This window comes from Salmo salar, chromosome 12 (assembly GCF_965601325.2).
Source record: "Salmo salar chromosome 12, fSalSal1, whole genome shotgun sequence".
NCBI classification, from domain to species: Eukaryota; Metazoa; Chordata; class Actinopteri; order Salmoniformes; family Salmonidae; genus Salmo; species Salmo salar.
Window position 1 is genome coordinate 38,626,545 of NC_138302.1, and position 14,590 is coordinate 38,641,134.

Genomic DNA, 14,590 nt, shown 5'->3' on the forward strand with positions numbered 1-14,590 from the left:
ATAGTTCTTCATCCCCGTCCCTCAGCTGTTTACCAAAACAGTGGTGGGGTGGCCGCCTTGTCATTGTTTGAACTACAGATTGCCCCTTTAAGTAGTGTTACCTAAAGCATGACTGTATCCCTTTAGGTACGCATCGCCGACATGACCTGCATTCGACGACAATCCCTCAAGCCTTCAGCATGAATGGAAAAAGAAGAATGCAATGAAGTTGAGCAGCCTCTTAACAGTCCCGGTTTTGTGACTCCTCCTCCTCACAGCACCATTAAAGGATGAAGAAACCTTAAGTTTACACTTCCACCGCTTTTTACTGAAATTGTGTACATTTTTGTGGCATGTGCAACTGACTTTGCAAGGAGCAGACAGTTAAGAGTTTATTGCGTGAAATATATTTTGCCGTATGCACTTTTCTCCTCTTCATATTCACCTTTTTAAAGTTAGTTACATTAAAGTGAGTTGTTTGTGTTTTAGTTCAGCATGTTTGCGTGTCTGAAAGACAATGTGTGTACGTGTGTGCAAGCGTGCATGTGTTTGTGTTCTAACCAACCCGCCAAAATATGGCGCTTTGGGTTACAAACTGCGTGTGTGTACATGAGTATGTCCCTCTGTATGTACACAATGGGTGTGTACGAGTATACGTTAATGCATTTTGGCATGCAGTGCCCTTCCCTCAGCTCGCATTCTTGTTCATGAGCTTGGCAAGCAATTGCTGGATTTGCGTGCGCGACACGTTCAGGACCGAGTGCCTGCTCCGCGGGCTGCCCGGGCTCTGCAGGGGAGCATGGCGCCGGTGGGCGGAAGCGTTCATGTGGGCGGGGCTGCTCTCGGCCGAGCGGCTCCGCTGGATGAAGGACCCCCCGGGGTGCGGGTACTGCTCCGTCTCCAGCGTGGAGGATGAGAAGACGTAGGAGGCCAGCCTCCGGAGCTGATTGGGCCTCGGGTGGTGCCTGTCATCCTCCAGCTGCAGAAGAGACCAATCAGAAAACAGAAGGAGGGGCATTAGGATGGAAGGGGGGAGGAACAACCAGGTCATGCTAACAGACTATAGACTAGTATCGGACCACGTCCCAACACTCCTGAAACGGCTTCATTTCCTTGTCTTCTTACCCTTCCTCACCAGTGATCTAAAAAGATTAGATAGTTTAGAGTTATAGGCTTGGGCTCTCAACTATCCAGTACCTTTCAGGTCAGCTGATAAAAGAAGGAGACAAGGAAAGGGATCCATATAGAGTATTGGAACATAGCTTGTCATACATCTCTCCTTCCCTGTGTGCATGCTGTAAGGGTTCTCTGATGTATTCCACAGAGAAACAAAGAGAGGAAGACTATGGTTGTAGCTAGGGTTGCCATTACAGCAGAGGCATTACAGTATGTTAAAAGGATAGAAGACAGTATTCTACAAAACTCTTAAGTGGGTTGCCAGATTGGAAGCAAATAAGAGGTTTCCGTCTCTCTCATAATCAAGGCACAGTGGACACATTCCCCAACAATGCCGTTAAAAACACACAAGTACTGCACATGTTCCTCTAGTATGTCAACACATTGAACCTGGGAAAATGCCTGCACACCATCAAATTTACACTCAATTTTGCTAAAAGACGTTAGTCGAAAAATCACCATTGGAAAATGCTAAATGAATAACACAAAATATAGATGGTCTCATCAAGCACACGAAACACAAACACAGGATGAAGAAAACGGGGATAAATATGGCTCAACAAAAAAAGGAGTTCGGAACAGAAACTAATTAAGAAAAAAACAACAGAAGTAAGGACTATCCTAAACTGTGCTTACCCCAAAACACCACTTTATTTCTTCGCTTGTTGTTCCCATGGCACCCTCGCTTTTTCTCCTTGGGTGAGTGCAACTTGACATACTGTACTTTTAATTGATAGGTTGTGCAAATACATCAGTTATGTCAAGGAAGAGGTCACAGCGCAAATAAAACGAGGGTCCTTGATCATGTTTGCGATAGCGAGGCCTACCGTACTAGGCACTTGCGGTGAAATCACAAATAAGGCTGGTAAAACGTTATTGGTGAGGTAAGTAAATCAACATTTTTGTTTTCTTTTACAGTAATCCATGACAAGGACATACAACTGACACAGGGAATGGGTGAACTGGCCTTGTGGTTTTGAAGGCCCCTTGTGTATGTAGGTATTTATTCGTACCAAACTCCTGAGCAAAACATGTTCTTTAACATATTTCATGGACATACCGTAACAGTCAGTAAAAGACACGCAAACTTACAAAAGGTTAAATAGACATAAAATGTCATGTTGATAAAATGGTACGCAGACCTGCATAACACAAGAGCCCTTCAGGTTTCTAATTGATGCAGTGCTAACGGACCCTAGTGGTACATGGATGCTGGGTAATGTGTATTAATAAAACAATCTGTAAGATTTCTTGTTCAAAAGGTTTTTAGGCACGGCAACAAGGTCAACAATATTAAATTGTAATCTAAGCCAGTGGGAAAAACTGGTCGATGTCAGGTTGTGTTCTGATTATAAATGTTTTTAGACATATTTTTAACGTCTTTAAATAATTGAAATCATCTGACCAGATAACAACCAAATTATGGTGCCTTTCCCAGGGCCAGATTACTGAACAGGCATGCAGGGCACTTGCCCTGGGGCCCCCGACCTCCAGGAAAAAAAATATATGAACACGTCGGTCGGGGGCCCCTTGGAAATGTTCTCTCAGTCTCATGGCAAAATGTATAGAATAGCATGAAATGTGTTACAAAACTGCAAATGTTTGTCTGCCCCATGGCAAAATGTGTAGAATTGCAGGAAAGCTATGAAATCAGGTCTTAGCTAGTTGATGTATTTTTATTCAAATTGAAGAGATTGTAATCTGATGTTGGTTCAACAACATTTTGCCATGGGGTTGTTGATGTCGTCATGATAAAGATGCCTTTATCTGGTTGTAATCTGATGATCTGACTTCGCTTCAACCAGAAAACCAGATTTCAACAAAAGGAAACCTTACAAAAGGTGACTTTAATTAAGGATGTTGTGTGAAGTTTTGGATTTGTACACAAAATAGTTTGAGTGTGTGTATTTTGTTCAATAAAAATAATAAAAACAACTTTGATTTCAGATTTCAAAGAACAAGGATTTGCTCCAAAATTAAGTATCTCCAAAATTAAAATAAAATATTTGAAAAGGCATTCTTCCACAGTGCATTTAAACTCCATTTAAATTCCACTCAATTGAGGCAATGAGTGATAACTGAGTCGTTCCATGAAATGAGTCCCTTTTGGGTAGTGTAATTTGGTGAACGTTTTATTTCACCTCATTTTAACATTCTGCCATGACAAACACATGTTCAACTTACTAAAAAAAATTCTTGCTTGTGAAATTTAATTTAGCTAAGGAGCTATTTTGGTTTCTTTTTGGCCACTTTCATTGAAAACAATCACAGAAAGGTACTTAATTGTTACCCATAAATTATTTTATATTCAGATGAAAATGGCTGCATTGGACCTTTAAGAAAGATACATTTAACTAGGCAGTCAGTTAAGAACAAATTGGTGGGGGTTAAACAGACGGATTTTGATTTGAATATTTGTATAATGTTAATTAGATTGACACTAGGGTGGGTCAATCGGCCCTAGGGGATGGGTACTTTTTAATATAATAGGCTTTTAAAATCCAATATTGGTGCACAATATCTACTTGAAATATCAAAGGTACACAAAAGGGACTCATTTTGTGGAACGACCCAACTACACTATTGTTTCAATTAATCAATCTGAACTAACTGGATTTAAAACCACATCCGAGTGACTACTGACTGACATTCTTGTTAGCCATGTTCTTTTTTTGTCTGTTGTCCTTTAACAATGAGCGCCATTGTTTCATTCATATGGAGCTGTATCACATTTTCCGTTCAAACCTTTCAAATGATCTGGGAGTTATTTCTCACCCTAACCTCATAGATAAATACATTACATGACCAAATGTATGTGGACACCTGTTCGTCGAACATCTCATTCCAAAATCATGGGTATTAATATGGATTTGGTCCCCCTTTGCTACTGTAACAGCCTCCACTCTTCTGGGAAGGCATTCCACTAGATGTTGGAATATTGCTGCAGGGACTTGCTTCCATTCAGCCACAAGATCATTAGTGACGTCGGGCACTGATGTTGGGCGATTAGGCCTGGCTCGTTCCAATTCATCCCAAAGGTGTTCGATGGGGTTGAGGACAGGGCTCTGTCCAGGCCAGTCAAGTTCTTCCACACCGATCTCAACAAACCATTTCTGCATGGACATTGCTTTGTGCATGGGGGCATTGTCATGCTGAATCAGGAAAGGGCCTTCCCCCAACTGTTGCCACAAAGTTGAAGCACAGAATCGTCTAGAAAGTCATTGTATGCTTTAGCGTTAATATTTCCCTTCACTGGAACAAAGGGGCCTAACCCGAACCATGAAAAACAGCCCCAGACCATTATTCCTCCTCCACCAACCTTTATATTTGGCACTATGCATTACGGCAAGTAGCATGCTCCTGGCATCCAGCAAACCCAGATTCAGCCGTCGGACTGCCAGATGGTGAATCGTGATTTGTCACTCCAGAGAACGTGTTTCCACTGTTCCAGAGTCCAATGGCGGCTAGCTTCCCACCACTCCAGCCGACGCTTAGCATTGCACATGGGTGATCTTAGGCTTGTGTGCGGCTGCTCAGCCATGGAAGCCCATTTCATGAAGCTCCTTACGAACAGTTCTTGTGCTGACGTTGCTTCCAGAGGCAGTTTGGAACTCGGTAGTGAGTGTTGCAACCGAGGACAGATGATTTTTACACGCTTCAGCACTCAGTGGTCCCGTTCTGCGAGCTTGTGTGGCCTACCACTGCACAGCTGAGCCGTTGTTGATCCTAGACGTTTCCACTTCACAATAACAACACTTAGTTGACCGGGGCAGCTCTAGCAGGGCAGAAATTTGATGAACTGACTTGCTGGAAAGGTGGCATCCTATGACGGTGCCACTTTGAAAGCCACTGAGCTCTTCAGTAAGGCCGTTCTACTACCAATGTTTGTGTATGGAGATTGCATGGCTGTGTGTTCGATTTTATACACCTGTCAGCAACGGGTGTGGCTGATATAACTGAATCCACCAATTTGAAGGGGTGTCCACATACTTTTCTATGTAGAGTGTACATACTCTGCTCTGAGTTAGGATGTTTTGAGCACAGGGATGTGTTGTGGCACCCTCTAGTGTTGGGCGCAGGGGAATAACAAATAAATAAACAGTGTTACTGTACTTACACTATGTGTATGGGCCTCCCATTAGACATACACAGTAGCACATAGTAAGCAATGTATGCTTAAAGCATTTATGAATCTCTTTAAAATGCTCATGGATGTGTATTTAGTACATACCTAAATGCCTGTTTCTTGACACATATTTGTGTAGAAAACTGTATTTCAGAGTTGAAAGTGTAACTAACATTTCCTTGTTTTCCATGAAAACATACATGAAATGAGTTGCAAAATGAATAGGAAATATAGTCAAGACGTTGACAAGGTTATAAATAATGATTTTTAATTTGAAATAATTGTGTCCTTCAAACTTTGCTTTCGTCAAAGAATCCTCCATTTGCAGCAATTACAGCCTTGCAGACCTTTAGCATTCTAGTTGTCAATTTGTTGAGGTAATCTGAAGATATTCCAGCCCATGCTTCCTGAAGCACCTCCCACAAGTTGGATTGGTTTAATGGGCACTTCTTACGTACCATACGGTTAAGCTGCTCCCACAACAGCTCAATAGGGTTGAGATCCGGTGACTGTGCTGGCCACTCCGTTATAGACAGAATACCAGCTGACTGCTTCTTCCCTAAATAGTTATTGCATAGTTTGGAGCTGTGCTTTGGGTCATTGTCCTGTTGTAGGAGGAAATGATCTGCAATTAAGCGACGTCCAAAGGGGATGGCATGGCATTGCAACATTAAGTGATAGCCTTCCTTCTTCAAGATCCCTTTTACCCTGTACAAACCTCCCACTTTACCACCACCAAAGCACCCCCAGACCATCACATTGCCTCCACCATGCTTGACAGATGGCGTCAAGCACTCCTCCAGCATCTTTTCACTTTTTCTGCGTCTCACGAATGTTCCTCTTTGTAATCTCTTTGTAATCTTAATCTTTTATTTTTATTGGCCAGTCTGAGATATGGTTTTTTCTTTGCAACTCTACCTAGAAGGCCAGCATCCCAGAGTCGCCTCTTCAATGTTGATGTTGAGACTGGTGTTTTGCGGGTACTATTTAATGAAGCTGCCAGTTGAGGACTTGTGAGGCATCTGTTTCTCAAACTAGCCACTCTAATGTACTTGTCCTCTTGCTCAGTTGTGTACCGGGGCCTCCCACTCCTCTTTATATTTACTGGTTAAAGCCAGTTTCAGCTGTTCTGTGAAGGGAGTAGTACACAGCGTTGTATGAGATCTTCAGTTTCTTAGCAATTTCTTGCATGGAATAGCCTTCATTTCTCAGAACAAGAATAGACTGACGAGTTTCAGAAGAAAGTTATTTATTTCTTGCCATTTTGAGCCTGTAATCGAACCCACAAATGCTGATGCTCCAGATACTCAACTAGTCTAAAGGCCAGCTTTATTGCTTCTTTAACCGGAGCAAATCAGACTTTGTCACATGCGCCGAATACAACAAGTGTAGACTTTACTTTGAAATGCTTACTTACAAGCCCTTAGCCAACAGTGCAGTTCAAGAAGAAGAAAATATTTACCACAATATTTTCCACAACAGTTTTCACTAACATAATTGCAAAAGGGTTTTCTAATCATTAGCCTTTTAAAATGATAAACTTGGATTAGCTAACACAACGTGCCATTGGAACACAGGAGTGATGGTTTCTGATAATGGGCCTCTGTACGCCTATGTAGATATTCCATTAAAATCTGCCGTTTCGAGCTACAATAGTCATTTACAACATTAACAATGTCTACACTGTATTTCTGATGTTATTTTAATGGACAAAAAATGTGTTTTTCTTTAAAAAACAAGGACATTTCTAAGTGACCCCAAACTTTTGAATGGTAGTGTACATAGCAATAATATTAGAGCCACATTCGGATGTAAGACATTTGTACATTATTGCTCGCTCTCTCTAACTTAACTCTCTCTAACATACAGCTAGCTGTCTGTCACCTTTTCTTTCAAAAACAATAACATTTCTAAGTGACTCCAAACTTTTGAACGGGAGTGTACATCACTGTTGGGCAAAATAGTATGATTGCACATTATATATGGAGAATGACATTCTCACCTAAAAGACCCCTAAAGAACCCGAAACACTAATGGAAGCTACAGGCTGAGACACATTGGTTTTAACAATGAGGAAACATTTTGTCAACTTCAACTGTTCTCCAAGAATTTGCTGAATTTCCTCTATAAATTTGCTGAATTTCCTCCGGTCACAACTTGCAGACTTGTTTACGCTGCTGTGCGTTTTTGTTGCCGATCTTACTTTGATACCTGACGGTTTTTTACTTTTTCATTACCGTATATTTTTACTTTTTCCCTCACTCAACTTTTTTCCTCACTCAACTTTTTTCATTCATCCCCGGAGGTTTTATCTGGACATGGTTCGTCAGGACTTCAAACAGCCGAAGCTAAGTAACATTAACATGATGCCTTCTAATTGCAGTCGTTGTATTTATAATATACAGGAGAACGATCGCCTTACGGCAAGGATAGCTGTGCTGCAAGCCCAGCTTCAGACGCGATCGTTAGGCAAGGGTAATTTCAGTGTAGGAAAGGATGAAACAGCGTCTGTGCCACCAGTAAGTACAGATAGTAACGTTAGTATAAACCCCCTCGCACGGTCCCCGCAGCCGGACATCTTTCTCATGGCTTCTGGAGGGAAACGCTGTAGGAATGCTCAACCGGTGTCGCTTATTCAGCCGACAGAAACTTTCAACCGGTTCTCCCCATTAAGCGAGTCGGAGTCGGAGGCCGAGACTTCTCTGGTCTCTACTCCTCCCGTTGTGGGGTCTGAGACGCCGACGGCTCCCACCATTAGCTCTGACAAATTGAAAACCCTAGTCATTGGCGACTCCATTACCCGCAGTATTAGACTTAAAACTAATCATCCAGCGATCATACACTGTTTACCAGGGGGCAGGGCTACCGACGTTAAGGCTAATCTAAAGACGGTGCTGGCTAAAGCTAAAACTGGCGAGTGTAGAGAGTATAGAGATATTGTTATCCACGTCGGCACCAACGATGTTAGGATGAAACAGTCAGAGGTCACCAAGCGCAACATAGCTTCAGCGTGTAAATCAGCTAGAAAGATGTGTCGGCATCGATTAATTGTCTCTGGCCCCCTCCCAGTTAGGGGGAGTGATGAGCTCTACAGCAGAGTCTCACAACTCAATCGCTGGTTGAAAACTGTTTTCTGCCCCTCCCAAAAGATAGAATTTGTAGATAATTGGCCCTCTTTCTGGGACTCACCCACAAACAGGACCAAGCCTGGCCTGTTGAGGAGTGACGGACTCCATCCTAGCTGGAGGGGTGCTCTCATCTTATCTACGAACATAGACAGGGCTCTAACTCCTCTAGCTCCACAATGAAATAGGGTGCAGGCCAGGCAGCAGGCTGTTAGCCAGCCTGCCAGCTTAGTGGAGTCTGCCACTAGCACAGTCAGTGTAGTCAGCTCAGCTTCCCCCATTGAGACCGTGTCTGTGCCTCGATCTAGGTTGGGCAAAATTAAAAATGGCGGTGTTCGCTTTAGCAATCTCACTAGTATAAAGACCTCCTCCATTCCTGCCATTATTGAAAGAGATTGTGATACCTCACATCTCAAAATTGGGTTACTTAATGTTAGATCCCTCACTTCCAAGGCAGTTATAGTCAATGAACTAATCACTGATAATAATCTTGATGTGATTGGCCTGACTGAAACATGGCTTAAGCCTGATGAATTTACTGTGTTAAATGAGGCCTCACCCCCAGGTTACATTAGTGACCATACCCCCCGTGCATCCGGCAAAGGCGGAGGTGTTGCTAACATTTACGATAGCAAATTTCAATTTACAAAAAAAAAAACAACAATGACGTTTTCGTCTTTTGAGCTTCTAGTCATGAAATCTATGCAGCCTACTCACTCACTTTTTATAGCTACTGTTTATAGGCCTCCTGGGCCATATGCAGTGTTCCTCACTGAGTTCCCTGAATTCCTATCGGATCTTGTAGTCATAGCAGATAATATTCTAATTTTTGGTGACTTTAACATTCACATGGAAAAGTCCACAGACCCACTCCAAAAGGCTTTCGGAGCCATCATCGACTCAGTGGGTTTTGTCCAACATGTCTCTGGACCTACTCACTGCCACAGTCATACTCTGGACCTAGTTTTGTCCCATGGAATAAATGTTGTGGATCTAAATGTTTTTCCTCATAATCCTGGACTATCGGACCACCATTTTATTACGTTTGCAATTGCAACAAATAATCTGCTCAGACCCCAACCAAGGAGCATTAAAAGTCGTGCTATAAATTCTCAGACAACCCAAAGATTCCTTGATGCCCTTCCAGACTGCCTCTGCCTACCCAAGGACGTCAGAGGACAAAAATCAGTTAACCACCTAACCGAGGAACTCAATTTAACCTTGCGCAATACCCTAGATGCAGTTGCACCCCTAAAAACTAAAAACATCTGTCATAAGAAACTAGCTCCCTGGTATACAGAAAATACACGAGCTCTGAAGCAAGCTTCCAGAAAATTGGAACGGAAATGGCGCCACACCAAACTGGAAGTCTTCCGACTAGCTTGGAAAGACAGTACCGTGCAGTATCGAAGAGCCCTTACTGCTGCTCGATCATCCTATTTTTCCAACTTAATTGAGGAAAATAAGAACAATCCGAAATTTCTTTTTGATACTGTCGCAAAGCTAACTAAAAAGCAGCCTTCGCAAATGGAGGATGGCTTTCGCTTCAGCAGTAATAAATTTATGAACTTCTTTGAGGAAAAGATCATGATCATTAGAAAGCAAATTACAGACTCCTCTTTAAATCTGGGTATTCCTCCAAAGCTCCATTGTCCTGAGTCTGCACAACTCTGCCAGGACCTAGGATCAAGGGAGATACTAAAGTGTTTTAGTACTATATCTCTTGACGCAATGATGAAAATAATCATGGCCTCCAAACCCTCAAGCTGCATACTGGACCCTATTCCAACTAAACTACTGAAAGAGCTGCTTCCTGTGCTTGGCCCTCCTATGTTGAACATAATAAACGGCTCTCTATCCACCGGATGTGTACCAAGCTCACTAAAAGTGGCAGTAATAAAGCCTCTCTTGAAAAAGCCGAATCTTGATCCAGAAATTATAAAAAACTATCGGCCTATATCGAATCTTCCATTCCTCTCCAAAATTTTAGAAAAAGCTGTTGCACAGCAACTGACTGCCTTCCTGAAGACAAACAATGTATACGAAACGCTTCAGTCTGGTTTTAGACCCCATCATAGCACTGAGACTGCACTTGTGAAGGTGGTAAATGACCTTTTAATGACGTCAGACCGAGGCTCTGCATCTGTCCTCGTGCTCCTAGATCTTAGTGCCGCTTTTGATACCATCGATCACCACATTCTTTTGGAGAGATTGGAAACCCAAATTGGTCTACATGGACAAGTTCTGGCCTGGTTTAGATCTTATCTGTCGGAAAGATATCAGTTTGTCTCTGTGAATGGTTTGTCCTCTGACAAATCAATTGTAAATTTCGGTGTTCCTCAAGGTTCCGTTTTAGGACCACTATTGTTTTCACTATATATTTTACCTCTTGGGGATGTCATTCGAAAACATAATGTTAAATTTCACTGCTATGCGGACGACACACAGCTGTACATTTCAATGAAACATGGTGAAGCCCCAAAATTGCCCTCGCTAGAAGCCTGTGTTTCAGACATAAAGAAGTGGATGGCTGCAAACTTTCTACTTTTAAACTCGGACAAAACAGAGATGCTTGTTCTAGGTCCCAAGAAACAAAGAGATCTTCTGTTGAATCTGACAATTAATCTGGATGGTTGTACAGTCGTCTCAAATAAAACTGTGAAGGACCTCGGCGTTACTCTGGACCCTGATCTCTCTTTTGAAGAACATATCAAGACTGTTTCAAGGACAGCTTTTTTCCATCTACGTAACATTGCAAAAATCAGAAATTTTCTGTCCAAAAATGACGCAGAAAAATTAATCCATGCTTTTGTTACTTCTAGGCTGGACTACTGCAATGCTCTACTTTCCGGCTACCCGGATAAAGCACTAAATAAACTTCAGTTAGTGCTAAATACGGCTGCTAGAATCCTGACTAGAACCAAAAAATTTGATCATATTACTCCAGTGTTAGCCTCCCTACACTGGCTTCCTGTTAAGGCAAGGGCTGATTTCAAGGTTTTACTGCTAACCTACAAAGCATTACATGGGCTTGCTCCTACCTATCTTTCCGATTTGGTCCTGCCGTACATACCTACACGTACGCTACGGTCACAAGACGCAGGCCTCCTAATTGTCCCTAGAATTTCTAAGCAAACGGCTGGAGGTAGGGCTTTCTCCTATAGAGCTCCATTTTTATGGAATGGTCTGCCTACCAATGTGAGAGACGCAGACTCAGTCTCAACCTTTAAGTCTTTACTGAAGACTTATCTCTTCAGTAGGTCCTATGATTAAGTATAGTCTGGCCCAGGAGTGTGAAGGTGAACGGAAAGGCTGGAGCAACGAACCGCCCTTGCTGTCTCTGCCTTGCCGGTTCCCCTCTTTCCACTGGGATTCTCTGCCTCTAACCCTTTTACAGAGGCTGAGTCACTGGCCTACTGGTGTTCTTCCATGCCGTCCATGGGAGGGGTGCGTCACTTGAGTGGGTTGAGTCACTGACGTGGTCTTCCTGTCTGGGTTGGCGCCCCCCCCCCCCCCCCCCTTGGGTTGTGCCATGGCGGAGATCGTTGTGGGCTATACTCGGCCTTGTCTTAGGACGGTAAGTTGGTGGTTGGAGACATCCCTCTAGTGGTGTGGGGGCTGTGCTTTGGCAAAGTGGGTGGGGTTATATCCTGCCTGTTTGGCCCTGTCCGGGGGTATCATCGGATGGGGCCACAGTGTCTTCTGATCCCTCCTGTCTCAGCCTCCAGTATTTATGCTGCAGTAGTTTATGTGTCGGGGGGCTAGGGTCAGTCTGTTACATCTGGAGTATTTCTCTTGTCTTATCCGGTGTCCTGTGTGTATTTAAATATGCTCTCTCTAATTCTCTCTTTCTCTCTTTCTGTCTTTCTCTCGGAGGACCTGAGCCCTAGGACCATGCCTCAGGACTACCTGGTATGATGACTCCTTGCTGTCCCCAGTCCACCTGGCCGTGCTGCTGCTCCAGTTTCAACTGTTCTGCCTGCGGCTATGGAACCCTGACCTGTTCACCGGACGTGCTTGTTGCACCCTCGACAACTACTATGATTATTATTATTTGACCATGCTGGTCATTTATGAACATTTTAACATTTTAACATTTTGACCATGTTCTGTTTTAATATCCACCCTGCACAGCCAGAAGAGGACTGGCCACCCCTCATAGCCTGGTTCCTCTCTAGGTTTCTTCCTAGGTTTTTGGCCTTTCTAGGGAGTTTTTCCTAGGGAGTTTTTCCTAGCCACCGTGCTTCTTTCACATGCTTTGCTTGCTGTTTGGGGTTTTAGGCTGGGTTTCTGTACAGCACTTTGAGAATATCAGCTGATGTACGAAGGGCTATATAAAAATAAATTTGATTTGATTTGAAATTTGATATAATTCATTCAGCTAAAAGACTTGAACATTCCCCATATTTTCTTTTGTGCATCTTTTTATGTATGAGGTAACAGTCAGCTTAAACACATGTTTCCCTAGCCTGATGGGAAGACCCACGGTTTAAACCTTTTCATTTAACATTTTCAACCAAAAGGTTTTCATGTCAGGACAGTGTACATCTAACTTTCTAACACTGACGTCAAGAACATGTTCAGTGTGAAGAAAACGTTTTGAAACTAGGTTGCACCACCTGAACATGTCCAAATATTTTTTTTCTGTTACAAAAACCTTTTGCTCGGTTGTGCCATACTGAATATGACACAGCTATCTGGATGTTTGTTACATTATTGTCATCAGAATGACAAAGTGTCATCATGTATGCGTATATCTTCTTTCATCAGTCAGTGTGTCATAACGAGGGCATCAAGTGCAGTGCAACGCTGACAAATGTCATCCCGAATACAGGGACGTACTGCAGGGACGTACTGGAAACAGGAATCTGCCCGTGGTATGGACCAGCCTATCTGGCATTTGCCGGAACTGCGCTGTGAGAATATGCTCTTGTGGACTCATTGAGAAAACTATTGAGAAAAGATTGTAGAAATACATTGGGGGGGGGGGGGACTGTCAAAACAACCCTACTCATGACACCATCTCACCCAAAAAGCATAAAATGTTCAATAATTATAATATGTAAGGCTTTATCTGATCTGATGCTGGAATATGCAGTTAGCAAAGCCACGTCTCCCATTCATACCTTAAGCATTACAAAAACAATGGTTAAAACCAAAAGTCATGGGCAAAACCAAACTCATGGAAAGGAACAATTTGTGCCTAGTGACATAGAAGAATTCACTTTTTCTCTCTTTACACTGGCAGGATATGTCACACCAATGACAGTGTGAATGACACTAAAAATGGCTGAGGGAATAATGGTCGCCCCGCGCCAAGGTATTCAGTTCCCACTGGCTTGCAAAATTCTAGGGTTGCAAAATTCCCTGGTTTTCTAGAAAGATGCCTGAAATTAGAAGGAATCTTCCAACTGAGATTTCTGGAAAAACAGGTAATTTTGGCAAAGTTATCGGAATTTTGCAACCCTAGGCTAAGCACTGCATGTTAATTGACATCCCGAACAGAGGGGGCACCGAAGAGCTAATCTTTACATCATCTGGATAGATCAATAACAACACCCACCGCTTAGGTGGGTCTCATCCATATCATCTGAAGATCAATCGCATTGTACAGCAGGCGACCCAGCTCTGAGCCAACTCCCATGAACATGCAAGGAGAGAAGCCTCCCTCCACCGATAGGTCGGCCCGGTCTCTTACCGGTCTTTGCGGTCCAATAGGACGGCCTGACGGGAGTGAATGACACGGCGACATGGCGGGGCTTCCCCCACTTCGTCTGGAGGCTTCCTCCTCGGTGAGTGTGAGCATGCCCCGGCTGCTGTTGGTCGTGTGGGTCGTCTTGGGTCGCACCACCATCTCCGCCCCTAAAACAAAGGATTGGTTAGGAATCTAGTACCCTTTTCACACTATCATGCCAACCCGAACCAAACTGTAATGGGTTGAATATTTCATTTTCACATCGTGCTTTTCAGCACGGTTCTGCTGTGGTGGATGCATAACCAGGTCAGCTCAGTACAAATGGTTTGGTTCGGCTCAGTAGCGGGAAAAGCGTTTGCCGGATTAAGTCAAACGTCAAACAATATTTGAACGTGAGAGGAGAGATGAGCATCATCGTCAACACAACACAACTTGTACAGAATAGAACTGAATACAACAGAACTGAATAGAATGGAAGAGAATTGAACT

At 43.2% G+C, this 14,590-nt stretch overlaps 1 protein-coding gene across 2 annotated transcripts in view; it reads right to left on the bottom strand.

The window, feature by feature from the left end:
• Nucleotides 1–14,590, bottom strand: part of ttbk1a (tau tubulin kinase 1a) — a 54,792-nt gene that overhangs the window by 15,038 nt on the left and 25,164 nt on the right. For both annotated transcript variants that reach the window (XM_045691308.2, XM_082958893.1), the window contains exon 14: nucleotides 14,105–14,268. In XM_045691308.2, the coding sequence (XP_045547264.1) occupies nucleotides 14,105–14,268 (164 nt within the window). The remainder of the gene's footprint in view (nucleotides 1–14,104; nucleotides 14,269–14,590) is intronic.